This window comes from Pongo pygmaeus, chromosome 14, assembly GCF_028885625.2.
Source record: "Pongo pygmaeus isolate AG05252 chromosome 14, NHGRI_mPonPyg2-v2.0_pri, whole genome shotgun sequence".
In the NCBI taxonomy this organism is placed as follows: domain Eukaryota; kingdom Metazoa; phylum Chordata; class Mammalia; order Primates; family Hominidae; genus Pongo; species Pongo pygmaeus.
The window spans coordinates 57238797-57255248 of NC_072387.2; the positions used below are offsets into that span (position 1 = coordinate 57238797).

The window sequence follows — 16452 nt, forward strand, 5'->3', positions numbered from 1 at the left end:
AGTTTGAGATCTGAGAATGGACAGACTGCCTCCTCAAGTGGGTCCCTGACCCCCGAGTAGCCTAACTGGGAGAAATCTCCCAGTAGGGGCCAACTGACACCTCATACAGCTGGGTGCCCCTTTGAGATGAAGCTTCCAGAGGAAGGATCAGGCAGCAACATTTGCCATTCTTCTATATTTGCTGTTCTGCAGCCTCCACTGGTGATACTCAGGCAAACAGGGTCTGGAGTGGATCTCCAGCAAATTCCAACAGACCTGCAGCTGAGGGTCCTGACTGTTAGAAGGAAAACTAACACACAGAAAGGACATCCACACCAATACCCCATCTGTATGTCACCATCATCAAAGACCAAAGGTAGATAAAACCACAAAGATGGGGAGAAACCAGAGCAGAAAAGCTGAAAATTCTAAAAATCAGAGTGCCTCTTCTCCTCCAAAGGAATGCAGCTCCTTGCCAGCAATGGAACAAAGCTGGACGGAGAATGACTTTGAAGAGTTGAGAGAAGAAGGCTTCAGACCATCGGTAATAACAAACTTCTCCGAGCTAAAGGAGGATGTTCTAACCCATCGTGAAGAAGCTAAAAACCTTGAAAAAAGATTAGACAAATGGCTAACTAGAATAAACAGTGTAGAGAAGTCCTTAAATGACCTGATGGAGCTGAAAACCATGGCACAAGAACTATGTGACGCATGCACAAGCTTCAGTAGCTGATTTGATCTAGTGGAAGAAAGGTTATCAGTGATTTAAGATCAAATGAATGAAATGAAGCGAGAAGAGAAGTTTAGAGAGAAAAAAGTAAAAAGAAATGAACAAAGCCTCCAAGAAATATGGGACTATGTGAAAAGACCAAAACTATGTCTGATTGGTGTACCTGCAAGTGACGGGGAGAATGGAACCAAGTTGCAAAACACTCTTCAGGATATTATCCAGGAGAACTTCCCCAACCTAGCGAGGCAGGCCAACATTCAAATTCAGGAAATACAGAGAATGCCACAAAGATACTCATCGAGAAGAGCAACTCCAAGACACATAATTGTCAGATTCACCAAAGTTGAAATGAAGGAAAAAATGTTAAAGGCACCCAGAGAGAAAGGTAGGGTTACCCACAAAGGGAAGCCCATCAGACTAACAGCGGATCTCTTGGCAGAAACTCTACAAGCCAGAAGAGAGTGGGGGCCAATATTCAACATTCTTAAGGAAAAGAGTTTTCAACCCAGAATTTCATATCCAGCCAAACTAAGCTTCATAAGTGAAGGAGAAATAAAATCCGTTACAGACAAGCAAATGCTGAGAGATTTTGTCACCACCAGGCCTGCCCTAAAAGAGCTCCTGAAGGAAGCACTAAACATGGAAAGGAGCAACTAGTATCAGCCACTGCAAAAACATGCCAAATTGTAAAGACCATCAATGCTAGGAAGAAACTGCATCAACTAACGAGCAAAATAACCAGCTAACATCATAATAACAAGATCAAATTCACACATAACAATATTAACCTTAAATGTAAATGGGCTAAGTGCTCTAATTAAAAGACACAGACTGGCAAATCAGATAAAGAGTCAAGACCCATCAGTGTGCTGTATTCAGGAGACCCATCTCACATGCAGAGACACACATAGGCTCAAAATAAAAGGATGGAGGAAGATCTACCAAGCGAATGGAAAACAAAAAAAAAGCAGGAGTTGCAATCCTAGTCTCTGATAAAACAGACTTTAAACCAACAAAGATCAAAAGAGACAAAGAAGGCTGTTACATAATGGTAAAGGGATCAATTCAACAAGAAGAGCTAACTATCTTAAATATATATGCACCCAATACAGGAGCACCCAGATTCATAAAGCAAGTCCTTAGAGACCTACAAAGAGACTTAGACTCCCACACAATAATAATGGGAGACTTTAACACCCCACTGTCAACATTAGACAGATCAATGAGACAGAAAGTTAACCAGGATATCCAGGAATTGAACTCAGCTCTGTGCAAAGTGGACCTAATAGACATCTACAGAACTCTCCACCCCAAGTCAACAGAATATACATTCTTCTCAGCACCACATCACACTTATTCCAAAGCTGACCACATAGTTGGAAGTAAAGCACTCCTCAGCAAATGCAAAAGAAGAGAAATTATAACAAACTGTCTCTCAGACCACAGTGCAATCAAACTAGAATTCAGGGTTAAGAAACTCACGCAAAACTTCTCAACTACATGGAAACTGAACAATCTGTTCCTGAATGACTACTGAGTACATAACAAAATGAAGGCAGAAATAAAGATATTCTTTGAAACCAATGAGAGCAAAGACACAACATACCAGAATCTCTGGGACAATTTAAAGCAGTGTGTAGAGGGAAATTCATAGCACTAAATGCCCACAGGAGAAAGCAGGAAAGATCTAAAATTTACCCCCTAACATCACAATTAAAAGAACTAGAGATGTGAGAGCAAACACATTCAAAAGCTAGCAGAAGTCAAGAAATAACTAAGATCAAAGCAAAACTGAAGGAAATAGAGACACAAAAACCCTTCAAAAAATCAATGAATCCAGGAGCTGGTTTTTTGAAAAGATCAACAAAATTGATAGACTGCTAGCAAGACTAATAAAGAAGAAAGGAGAGAAGAATCAAATAGATGCAATAAAAAATGATAAAGGGGATATCACCACTGATCCCACAGAAATACAAACTACCGTCAGAGAATACTATACACACCTCTAAGCAAATAAACTAGAAAATCTAGAAGAAATGGATAAATTCCTGGACACGTACACCCTCCCAAGACTAAATCAGGAAGAAGTTGAATCCCTGAATAGACCAATAACAGGTTCTGAAATTGAGGGACTAATTAATATCCTACCAACCAAAAAAAGTCCGGGACCAGACGGATTCACAGCCGAATTCTACCAGAGGTACAAAGAGGAGCTGGTACCATTCCTTCTGAAACTATTCCAATCAATAGAAAAAGGGAATCCTCCCTAATTCATTTTATGAGGCCAACATCATCCTGATACCAAAGCCTGGCAGAGACACAACAAAAAAAGAGAATTTTAGACTGATGTCCCTGATGAACATTGATGCAAAAATCCTCAATAAAATATTGGCAAACCGAATCCAGCAGCACATCAAAAAGCTTATCCACCACAATCAAGTTGGCTTCATCCCTGGGATGCAAGGCTGGTTCAACATATGCAAATCAATAAACGTAATCCATCATGTAAACAGAACCAAAGACAAAAACCACATGATTATCTCAATAGATGCAGAAAAGGCCTTCAACAAAATTCAACAACCCTTCATGCTAAAAACTCTCAATAAACTAGGTATTTGGACGTATCTCAAAATAATAAGAGCTATTTATGACAAACCCACAGCCAATATCATACTGAATGGGCAAAAACTGGAAGCATTCCCTTTGAAAACAGGCACAAGACAGGGATGCCCTCTCTCACCACTCCTATTCAACATAGTGTTGGAAGTTCTGGCCAGGGTAATTAGGCAGGAGAAGGAAATAATGGGTATTCAATTAGGAAAACAGGAAGTCAAATTGTCACTGTTTGCAGATGACATGATTGTATATTTAGAAAACCCCATCGTCTCAGCACAAAATCTCCTTAAGCTGATAAGCAACTTCAGCAAAGTCTCAGGACACAAAATCAAGTGCAAAAATCACAAGCATTCCTATATGCTAATAACAGACAAACAAAGAGCTAAATCATGAGTGAACTTCCATTCACAATTGCTTCAAAGAGAATAAAATACCTAGGAATCCAACTTACAAGGGATGTGAAGGGCCTCTTCAAGGAGAACTACAAACCACTGCTCAATGAAATAAAAGAGGACACAAACAAATGGAAGAACATTCAATATTGTGAAAATGGCCATACTGCCCTAGGTAATTTATAAACTCAATGCCATCCCCATCAAGCTACCAGTGACTTTCTTCACAGAATTGGAAAAAACTACTTTAAAGTTCAAATGGAACCAAAAAAGAGCCCGCATTGCCAAGACAATCCTAAGCCAAAAGAGCAAAGCTGGAGGCATCATGCTACCTGAATTCAAACTATACTACAAGGCTACAGTAACCAAAACATCATGGTACTGGTACCAAAACAGAGATATAGACCAATGGAACAGAATAGAGCCTCTGGAAGTAATACCACACATCTACAACCACCTGACCTTTGACAAACCTGACAAAAACAAGAAATGGGGAAAGGATTCCCTATTTAATAAATGGTGCTGGGAAAACTGGCTAGCCATATGTAGAAAGCTGAAACTGGATCTCTTCCTTACACCTTATACAAAAATTAATTCAAGATAGATTAAAGACTTAAATGTAAAACCTAAAATCTGGCTAATATCCAGAATCTACAAAGAACTTAAACAAATTTACAAGAAAAAATCAAACAACCCCATCAAAAAGTGGGCAAAGGATATCAACAGACACTTCTCAAAAGAAGACATTTATGCAACCAACAGACACATGAAAAAATGCTCATCATCACTGGCCATCAGAGAAATGCAAATCAAAACCACAATGAGATACCATCTCACACCAGTTAGAATGGCAATCATTAAAAAGTCAGGAAACAACAGGTGCTGGAGAGGTTGTGGAGAAACAGGAACACTTTTACACTGTTGGTGGGAGTGTAAACTAGTTCAACCATTGTGGAAGACAGTGTGGCGATTTCTCAAAGATCTAGAACTAGAAATACCATTTGAGCCAGCCATACCATTACTGGGCATACACTCAAAGGATTATAAATCATGCTACTATAAAGACAAATGCACACATATGTTTACTGTGGCACTAGTCACAATAGCAAAGACTTGGAACCAACCCAAATGTCCATCAATGATAGACTGGATTAAGAAAATGTGGCACATATACACCATGGAATACTATGCAGCCATAAAAAAGGATGAGTTCATGTCCTTTGTATGGACATGAATGACCTGGAAACCATCATTCTGAGCAAACTATCGCAAGGACAGAAAACCAAACACTGCATGTTCTCATTCATAGGTGGGAATTGAACAATGAGAACACTTGGACACAGGGTGGGGAACATCACATACCAGGGCCTGTCATGGGGTTGGGGGAGGGGGAGGGATAGCATTAGGAGATATACCTAATGTAAATGAGGAGTTAATGGGTGCAGCACACCAACATGGCACATGTATACATATGTAACAAAACTGCACGTTGTGCACATGTACCCTAGAACTTAAAGTATAATAATAACAATAAAAATTTTACATTCTACATGAAATCCATGCTGCATTTTAGTTAATTTTTGTATAAGGTGTGAGATTTAGTTCAAGGTTTGTTTTTTTGCCTATGGCTATCCGATTGCTCCAGCGCCTCTGAAAAGCCTATCTTTCCTCCACTGTATTGTTTTTGCACTTCTGTAAACAGTTAAGTTGGGCATAGTTATGTGGGTCTGTTTCTGGGTTTCTATTCTTTTCTGTTGATCTATCTGTTTGTCCTTCAGCCAATACCATACATTCCTAATTACTTTAGCTATAAAATAAGTCTTGAAATTAGATGGATTGATTCTTCCCACTTCAATCTTCTTTTTCAAAATGTTTTAGCTATTCTAGTTCCTCTGCCTTTTCATTTAAGATTTAGAATAATCCTATCTATATCTACAAAAAAACTTACAAGGATTTTACTGGGAATTTCATAATTTTGTATATAAATCTGGGGAGAATTGACATCTTTATTCCACTGTCTTCTAATCTATGACATGGCATGTTTCTCCATTTCTTTAAAACTTTAATTTCTTTCACCAATAATTTGTAGTTTTCAGCATGCAAGTCCTGTACATGTCTTGTGAGATTTACACCTGTCTTTCATTTTAATTTTGATTGAATATAAATAGTATTGCATTTTTAACTTCAGTGTGCTCATATGTGTATTACTAGTTTATAAAATATAATATATTTTCTATGTTTATTTTGTATTCTGCCACTTTGCTAAATTCACTTATTAGCTCTATGAGATTTTTGTTTTCTTTGTGTGTGTGCACGTATGTGTATGTTTGTAGGTCTCTTGGGGTTTTCTTGGGGTTTCTCTTGTAGGTCTACAGATAGGAAGCATTTTATTTCTTCCTTTCTAATCTATATGATATTTATTTCCTTTTTGTGTTTTTGCCTTATTTCGCTGGTTAGAACTTATAGCACTATGTTGAATAAGACAGTGAGAATGGGCATCCTTGCGTTGTTCCTGATCTTATGGGGGAGACACTCAGTCTTTTACTATGAAGTATAATGTTATCTGTAGGTTTTTTGTACGTGCTCTTTATCAAGTTCAGGAAGTTCCTCTTTACTCCTGTATTTCTGAGAGTTTTGATTGTGAATTGATATTGAATTTTGTCATGCACTTTTTAAAATATTAATTGATATGATTACTTGGTCATGGTGCATAATTCTTTTCATATATTGCTAAATTTTATTTGATGGTATTTTGCTAAGGGTATTTTGCACCTACATTCACAGGGGATATTCATCCATAGTCTTTTGTTTTGTTCTGTATTAACTTTGCCTCGTTTTGGTATCAGGGTAATACCTAGCTTCAATAAAATAAATTGGGAAATACCTTTGTCTTCTATTTTCTGGAAGACACTGTATGGAATTAGTGTTAATTCTTATTTAAATAGTTGGTAGAATTCTCCAGTGAAGCCATCTGGATCTGGAGATTTCTTTTTTGAGAGTTTTTCAATTAAGAATTTAATTTCCTTAATAATTATGGGGATATTCAAATTATATATTTAATGTTGGGTGAGTTGAGATATTTTTCATTTTATGAGGAATTAGTCTAGTTCCTCTAAGTTGTGAAATTTATGTTTGTAGGGTTTATTCAAAGTATTTTCTCATTATCCTTTTGATGCCTCAAGTATCTATCGATAGTGTTATCTCCTGTTTTATTCCTGACAATGGAAATGTATGTCTGTTCTACTTTTTTTTGTACCTCTTGCTAGAGATTTGTCAATTGTATCAGGAGATGTAACATTTTATTTAATATATGCAAATTTTAATTCATTATTGTCTTTGTCTGTTCTGCTACTATAAGAAAGTTACCTGGCCAGGCATGGTGGCCCACGCCTATAATCTAACGGTTTGAAGGCCAAGGTGGGAGGATCACTTGAGCTCAGGAATTCAAGACCAGCCTGCGCAACATGGAGACACAGCATCTCTACAAAAAAGAAAAAATAGCTGGGCATGGTGGCATGCACCTGTAATCGATTGTATTGACTTTTTTCAAATAACCAGTTTTTCATTTCATTTTTTTCTCTATTTTTTTCTGTTTTCAATTTCTTGATTTCTGCTCTTTACTATCTCCTTCCTTTTGCTTGCTTTTCTTTTTCTTGAGGATGGAGCTTATATTCTTATTTCGTGACTTTTCCTTTTTGTAATGTATGAATTTAGTGTTATACAGTTTTGTCCTAATACTGCATTTGCTACATCTCACAAATTTATATTTTCACTTTTATTCAGTTTAATATATTTTTTTGTTTCCCTTGAGATTTCCTTTTTGACCCATGGATTATTCAGAAGTGTGTTGTTTGGTTTTCAAGTGTTTTGAGGGTTTCCTCTTATCTTGCTGCTGTTGATTTCTAGTTTGATTCCTTTGTTGTTAGAGAACACATTCTATATTATTTCAATTATTTGAAATCTATCGAGGTTTGTTTTATGTCCCAGGATGTGGTTTATCTTGGTATAAGTTTTGTGAACACTTAAAAGCATAAGTATTCTGCTTTTGTTGGGTGAAGTGTTTTATACATGTCAATTTGATCCTGTTGGTTGATGGTGTTTTTAGTTTGTCTATACCTTTGCCGAGTTTTTGTCTATTTGCTTCATCAATTGCTGAGAGAGGTCCTTGAAGTCACCAAATATCTTTCCTTTCAGTTTTATCAGTTTTGCAACTCTGTTGTTTGGTGCAAACCCATTTAGAATTGGTATGTCTTCTTAGTGGTTAAACCCTGTTATTATTATATAGTGTCCCTCACTGTCTCTGGCAATGTCATTTGCTTTGAAGTCCATTTTAGTTGATACTAAAAGAGCCATTCCTTATTTCCTTTGATTTGAATAACATGCATTTTTTCTATCCTTTTACTTTCAACCAGCCAATACTGCTATTTGAAGTGTTTGTTATAGGCAGTACATAATTGAGTCATTTAAAAAATATATTCCATTCCTCTATCTTTTAATTGGTATATTTAGACTACTTATATTTAATGTAATTATTGATGAATCAGGGATGTCTGCCATTTTATTTTTTGTTTTCTGTTTTTATTATCTGTTTTCTTTTTCCTGCCTTGTTGTTGGTTATCTGAACACTTTTTAGAATTCCATTTTTATTTATCTGTAATGTTTTTGAGTGTATCCCTTTGTATATCATTTTAGTGGATGCTCTAGGTATTTCTCTCTATATATAATATATATATATGTATATAAAGATATATATATATCTTATGATAGTCTATTAGCATCATCATTCTACCAGTTCAAGTGAAGTATAGAAAACTTATTTCCTCTTATGTCTCTTTGCCTTCCCTCATTTATAATATAATTATCTTAATAATTCCTCTGCATACATTTAAAACCACATCAGGCAGCATTAATGTTTTTGTTTCAAAACATTAAATGTAACTTAAACTCTAAAAGAGAAGGACAGCCTATTGTATTTACATAGATTTTGGCTTACCATGTTCTTTCTTATTTTCTAATATTCTAAGCTTCCTTCTTTTATGAATTCCTTTCTGTTTAGAGAACTTCCTTTAGTCATTCTTTGTTGTTTGTTTGTTTTTTGTTTTGTTTTGTTGTTGTTTTTTTTTTGAGATGGAGTTTCACTCTTGTTGCCCAAGCTGGAGTGCAATGGCATGATCTCGGCTCATTGCAACTTCTGCCTCCAGGTTCAGGTGGTTCTCCTGCCTCAGCCTCCTGGGTAGCTGAGATTACAGGTGCCTGCCACTGGGCCCAGCTAATTTTTGTATTTTTAGTAGAGACGGAGTTTCACCATGTTGGCCAGACTGGTCTTGAACTCCTGACCTCATGTGATCCACCAGCCTCAGCTTCCCAAACTGCTGGGATTACAGGCGTGAGTCACCGCGTCCAGCCTTGTCATTCTTTTAAGATAGGTCTGCTGGCAACAAAGTCTTAGTTTTCTGTCTGAAAAAGTCTTGATTTTCTCTTTGTACTTGAAGGATATTTTTGCTGGACATAGAATACTAGGTTGGCAGGTCTTTTCTTTCAGCATTTGAGAAATGTGCCATTTCCTTCTGTCCTCCATAGTTTCTGATGAGAAATCTGCTATTCAGTAGTTTTAGGCTGCAATATCGTAGTAAGGTATTCATGTCAACAGGGGCACTAGGTCACAAATTCCCTAAGTTTGAAGTGTCAGCTTCAACCAAACAAATTAATGACTATTCTACATTCAAAAATCAGGAAATTTAAATTTATTACGAAATGTAATGCAGCATATAGTAAAGACTTAACCAGTGTTTTAAAACTCAACTTTCAAAGAAAAGATAATATTGCTCCCTGTTTCATTAAAACCTAGAGAGATGTAATCAGTAAGCAAGAAGGAAAAAGGGAAATTCACAAAGTAACTTTTTGTGTCTGTTTCTTTTTAACCCAGCATGGAGAGAAAATTTATGTCCTTGAATCCATCCATCTCCATATCAGAAATGGAACCAAATGGCACCTTCAGCAATAACAACAATAGCAGGAACTGCACAATCAAAAACTTCAAGACAGAATTTTTCCCAATTGTATATCTGATAATATTTGTCTGGGGAGTATTGGGAAATGGTTTGTCCATATATGTTTTCCTGCAGCCTTATAAGAAGTCCACATCTGTGAACATTTTCATGCTAAATCTGGCCATTTCAGATCTCCTGTTCATAAGCACGCTTCCCTTCAGGGCTTACTATTACCTTAGAGGCTCCAATTGGATATTTGGAGACCTGGCCTGCAGGATTATGTCTTATTCTTTCTATGTCAACATGTACAGCAGTATTTATTTCCTGACCGTGCTGAGTGTTGTGCGTTTCCTGGCAACGGTTCACCCCTTTCGGCTTCTGCATGTCACCAGCATCAGGACTGCCTGGATCCTCTGTGGGATCATATGGATCCTTATCATGGCTTCCTCAATAATGCTCCTGGACAGTGGCTCTGAGCAGAAGGGCAGTGTCACATCATGCTTAGAGCTGAATCTCTATAAAATTGCTAAGCTGCAGACCATGAACTATATTGCCTTGGTGGTGGGCTTCCTGCTGCCATTTTTCACACTCAGCATCTGTTATCTGCTGATCATTCGGGTTCTGTTAAAAGTGGAGATCCCAGAATCGGGGCTGCGGGTTTCTCACAAGAAGGCACTGACCACCATCATCATCACCTTGATCATCTTCTTCTTGTGTTTCCTGCCCTATCACACACTGAGGACCCTCCACTTGGCGACATGGAAAGTGGGTATATGCAAAGACAGGCTGCATAAAGCTGTGGTTATCACACTGGCCTTGGCGGCAGCCAATACCTGCTTCAATCCTCTGCTCTATTACTTTGCTGGGGAGAATTTTAAGGACAGACTAAGGTCTGCACTCAGAAAAGGCCATCCACAGAAGGCAAAGACAAAGTGTGCTTTCCCTGTTAGTGTGTGGTTGAGAAAGGAAACAAGAGTATAAGGAGTTCTTAGATGAGACCTCTTCTTGCATCCTTGTGTCCATCTTCATTCACTCATAGTCTCCAAATGACTTTGTATTTACATCATTCCCAACAAATGTTGATTCTTAATATTTAGTTGACCATTACTTTTGTTAATAAGACCTACTTCAAAAATTTTATTCAGTGTATTTTCAGTTGTTGAGTCTTAATGAGGGATACAGGAGGAAAAATCCCTACTAGAGTCCTGTGGGCTGAAATATCAGACTGGGAAAAAATGCAAAGCATATTGGATTCTACTTTTCTTCAGATATTGAACCAGATCTCTGGCCCATCAGGCTTTCTAAATTCTTCAAAACAGCCACAACTTCCCCAGCTTCTCCAGCTCTCCTGTCCTCTTCAATCCCCTGAGATATAGTCAACTAACGATGCTACTGGAAGCCCCAGAGCAGAAAAGAAGCACATGTTAAGATTCAGGGAAAGACTAACTGTGAAGAGGAAGGCTGTCCTATAACAAAGCAGCATCAAGTCCCAAGTAAGGACAGTGAGAGAAAAGAGGGGAGAAGGATTGGAGCAAAAGAGAACTGGCGATAAGTAGGGGAAGGAAGAATTTCATTTTGCATTGGGAGAGAGGTTCTAACACACTGAAGGCAACACTATTTCTACTGTTTCTCTCTTGCCAGGGTATTAGGAAGGACAGGAAAAGTAGGAGGAGGATCTGCGGCATTGCCCTAGGAAATGAAAGAATTGTGTATAGAATGAAAGGGGGATCATCAAGGACATGTATCTCAAATTTTATTTGAGATGCAGGTTAGTTGACCTTGCTGCAGTTCTCGTTCCCATTAATTCATTGGGATGGAAGCCAAAAATAAAAGAGGTGCCTCTGAGGATTAGGGTTGGGCACTCAAGGGAAAGATGGAGTAGAGGGCAAATTGCAAAGGTTGTTGCACTCCTGAAATTCTATTAACATTTCGGCAGAAGATGAGTAGGGAGATGCTGCCTTCCCTTTTGAGATAGTGTCGAAAAACACTAGATAGTGTGAGAGGTTCCTTTCTGTCCACTGAAACAAGGCTAAGGATACTACCAACTACTCCCACCACGACCATTGTACTGACAACAATTGAATGCAGTCTCCCTGCAGGGCAGATTATGCCAGGTACTTTACATTCATTGATCCCATTTGACATTCACACCAAAGCTCTGAGTTCCATTTTACAGCTGAAGAAATTGAAGCTTAGAGAAATTAAGAAGCTTGTTTAAGTTTACACAGCTAGTAAGAGTTTTAAAAATCTCTGCGCAGAAGTGTTGGCTGGGTGCTCTCCCCACCACTACCCTCGTAAACTTCCAGGAAGATTGGTTGAAAGTCTGAATAAAAGCTGTCCTTTCCTACCAATTTCCTCCCCCTCCTCACTCTCACAAGAAAACCAAGAGTTTCTCTTTAGAGTTGTTGACTCGTACTACAGTAAAGGGTGGAGGTGATATGGCATTCTGAAAGTAGGGAGGGACTAAGTCAGTCGTCATACTAAACACAAATCCCAGTACCCTTTCCTTATTTAGCTACCAGAATGATGACAGACAGACTCAAACCCTGTCAAGACAGGACCCTGGAGGATCCTTCTATGGGGAAACTATATAATCTGAAAAAAAGGCTGACAGATACAAATAGTTGAGGATCCTTCAACACAAAAGCTGAGTGTCTGCCCTATTACTCACCTGACGACGAAGCCCACAATGCAACAAATCCCTTCCACTCACAGCATTTGGTCAACCTGTCAGAGCCTCATTTTTAATTGTGAACAATAGTCAATGAACACAATACATTTGAGGGAAAGGCCGTAACATGAAAGGCACCAACAAATAAATGTGAGAGTAGATAGAGACCTTCTGAGTATAAAAGTTCCTCCAAAATAAGAGATTAAACCAAGATAGAGGAAAACACAGTAGCTGGGAAACAAGGAATCCAACACAGGAGAAAGTGAAGAGAATTCCCAGGATGTTGGTGTGTAGCAGGCTTAGAAAGCAACTCATTCATGTTGGAGCAGGACTCTTAAAGGACTCTAGGAGAGATGTCTTCCAGAAAAAGAAGAAATTAATTGATTCATACACATTGAGAGGGATTTAGATTTCTCTTGCAGAGATTGAGATAAACTAGTCATAAATACATAGAAAAATAAGCAAGTAAAAACACAATACAGTTTTTAAGTGCTAGAGGAAAAGAAACTTTTGTATTAGAAAGGAAATATAACCACAGTGCACTACATGGCTCAGCTGTGAATAATATTTACATAGAGGATAATGTGAATATAATAGTCTCCCATTATCTGTGGTTTTGCTTTCTGCAGTTCAGTCACAGCCAACCAGTCTGAAAATATTAAATGGAAAATTCCAGAAATAATTCTTAAGTTTTAAAACGTGCTGTTTTGAGTAGCATGTTGAAATCTCACGCTATCCCCCTCCACCCATGTTCTGGGCAGGGCAAAGTGGGATGGTGTGAGATTTCTCCAGTGGATCCACAATGTATATGCTACCCACCCATGAGTCACTTAGTCATTATCCGGTTGCTCAGACCAACTGTTGTGGTATAACAGTGCTTGTGTTAAAGTCACTCTTATTTTACTTACTAATGTCCCCAAAGCATAAGAGTAGTGATGCTGGCAAATAAGATACGCCAAAGAGAAGCTGTAAAGTGCTTCCTCTAACAGAAAAGGTGAAAGTTCTTGACTTAATAAGGAAAGAAAAAAAACACATGCTGAAGTTGCTAAGATCTACAGTAAGAACAAATCCATCTGTAAAATTGTGAAGAAGGCAAAAGAAATTTGTGCTAGTTTTGCTGTTGCACCTCAAGCTGCAAAAATTATTTATTACACCCCACAGTGTGTGATAAACACTTAGTTAAGATGAAAAGGTATAAAATTTATGGGTGGAAGACATGAACAGAAATGTGTTCCAATTGACAGCAATCAGGTTTGGTACTATTCGGGTTTGGTGCTATTCGTATTCAGGGTCTTGGAATGCAACTCCCACAGATAAGGGGGTGCTGCTGGAGTGAAATACTGTGATACAACCTTTTTTCCAGGAAATGAAGGGAGAAGATGTGCACGTGTGTGGGAGAGGTATAAGAGACCTATGTTGCCATATTCCATCACACAAAATGCATAATAACTAAATCTGGAAAATGATGAATAGCTGTACAACCATATTATTTAGCAATAGGAGGTAAATACAGGTAGAAGCAGAAGAAAGAATGGGCAGGGGTTACCTCTATGGAGAAGCTGGGGTGGGAGGATAGGGTGGGGACTTCCCATTTTAAAAACTGTGTAATTACCTAACTTGTGAATATGTATTTCTGAAGTAAAATAAAAATTAAGTTAAAATTAAATTTTAAAATTCAAACTAATTCTGAGTTGTTTTTTAAAACAAAAACAAAAAAAGACAAGAAAGCCCATCAGAAATGGAAACTGAACATTGACAGAAGAAAGGAAAGCAGGAAAGGACCAGAGCTGGATTTGGGTTCTTGAGAGAAGCCCATCTAGTCCTGCCATGGGAGGCAAGTCCTCTCTTGGGGTGAGGAAAGTCACTTTCTGGGGTTAGAGAGATTTGATATGTTACTTGGGATATTTTTAGTTGCAAGTAACAGAAAACCCAACCCCAAGTGGCTTATATAATAAAGGGGTTTGATTATCTCATATAACTAAAATGTACCAAGGGAAGTTGGACTTCAGGCCTTGTTCAGCCAGGGCATCTGTGGGCCTTCCTCCCCAGATGTTGGCTCTGCCACATGAGTGAATCCTCTCATGGAAACAAGCTGACTGCAAGCAGCCTGAGACAACATACTTCCTTATTTGTTTCTAAGGCAAACTAATGAAGAATGGATTACTCTGAATGAGGATGATGACAGTATGCACCTAAAGTAGTTGAGATGAAACCCGCTGAAATCTCTTCTGGGAAAGGGGTGAAATGGGGCTGGCAGAGGCCACATATGTACTGCAAATGAGGTGGAGAGAGAGCTGCCAACCAGCCAGGCATCCATGCTGGGTGTGGCCTGTACCTGAGCAGGCAGCTGGGCAGCTTTGGAGGGTGGGGGGAAATGCAGGCTCTAGGAGGAAGGGCAAAAGTTAAATTTTGAATTTTAGTTGTGAAGTCATATGGATTTTCAATTGTCAATGAGAAACCTTAACAACTTTCCAAGGGCAAAATGGCCCAAATAAAGCTGGGAGTAACAGAGCAACCAAGGTCCTTAGGATGAGCAATAAGGGAGGGGTTGTGAATTATTAGTGTCTATGGTGTGTGTGTGTGAGAGACAGACAGAGATGTAATGGCTTACTTTTCCTTTTTCCAGCCAGAGTGAAGCCTCCTATTTGTTGAAATATGTCCTTGGAGAGGAAACAAAAAGGAAGTCTTTATTTACCATAGCAAAAGCCAAAAGTGTCCTGGGGTTTTGGACACAGCTCTTTTTGTTTGAGAGAGTGGGTATTTCCTCAAGCAAATACATACATTGTTCAACTTGGAGAAAGGATTTTTGTTGTGTAAACTTTGGTGGAATTATGAGACTGGAACTGTGATTTCTCATTGGGGACCTAAGGAGCAAATGCCATTATATTTTGCAACTGTGTTAAATTCTTTATTTTGGATTTGATTAAGCTGACTTTCAGTTTATTCTGAAGTAGAGATTATGTCAAACTGGCCAAAGATGGGTTAGGAAAGGACATGGCTTTCTGTAGAGAATTTATTTTTCTGTTTGGAAAAGAATTTGAAAACAGAGACCCAATCAGGGAAAATGAGAGTGGGGAGTGGGCACAGGGGTAACTCTAGGGATGTGGTGATGGAAGATCCTTACTCTGAAGACATCTCATCCCCAAGCAGATGAAGGCAGCTGCTTGGGGCTAATAAAAGCCACCAAGAGAAATATAATGAGAAAAAACTTGTTAGAATGTTAATATATATTTTAAAGCTCTAATAAGTTTCCTTAATAAGTTTCTTCTAATAAGAATCCACAGAGAGATTAAATAAATAGCTTGGACACAGATGCTAATTTATCTGGGGAGTTTGAAAAGCCTCAGAAGGGGTAGCTGCATGATGTGCTGAGGAGGCTAAATTCTAAACCCAAGAACCTCCATCCCCAATCCCTGAAGACCCCTACATCCCAAGTGTGGGGTGACAGCAGGGAGAACCTGCCACTTAGGTCAGTGGACCAGTGTGGACCGGTGGTTGACTATCAGAGGAGTCTCCCTAATGAGCTGGCTCATGTATGGCCTCGGGATCTTTGCATAACCTTCAAATTAGGGGAAAACAAACCATCATGTTACTCTCAAATTAGCCATTGTAACAACCAAGACTGAATTTCCCATTAGCTTAATGGGACAGGTGCTTAAAGTTTGATATAAATTAATGTAAACTAATGTTCTTAATATTAAGTATGATGCCTTGGAGCCATCTGGGTGAGAAGTTTCTATTTATTCTGGGCCTATGACCCTGGAGAAATTTTTCAGAGAGATTCTGTCTGACTGCTCCAGCACAGTGTTCCAGCTCACAGTTTATATATGGAGTATGGAGATTTAGTATGTAGAAGATCACATCAAACTTGCTCAGAAGTTATATCGAAGCAGAATCACATGAATGTTTAGGTGTAAGAGCACCTGGTTATAGATTACAGAGTCATAATTATTAAACCTGTGTATTAGTCCATTTTCTTTTATCTATTTTTTTATTTTTTGAGACGGAGTTTTGCTGTTGTCACCCAGGCTGGAGTGCAATGGCATGATCTCGGCTCACTGCAACCTCCACCTC

At 38.5% G+C, this 16452-nt stretch overlaps 1 protein-coding gene across 6 annotated transcripts in view; it reads left to right on the top strand.

Annotated features, from left to right (window-relative positions):
* Positions 1–14058, top strand: part of CYSLTR2 (cysteinyl leukotriene receptor 2) — a 65248-nt gene extending 51190 nt beyond the window's left edge. For all 6 annotated transcript variants that reach the window (XM_054446889.1, XM_054446886.2, XM_063650869.1 and 3 more), the window contains one exon: positions 9644–14058. In XM_054446889.1, the coding sequence (XP_054302864.1) occupies positions 9645–10688 (1044 nt within the window). In that variant the 5' untranslated portion in view covers position 9644 and the 3' untranslated portion in view covers positions 10689–14058. The remainder of the gene's footprint in view (positions 1–9643) is intronic.
* Positions 14059–16452: the final 2394 nt, after the last annotated feature.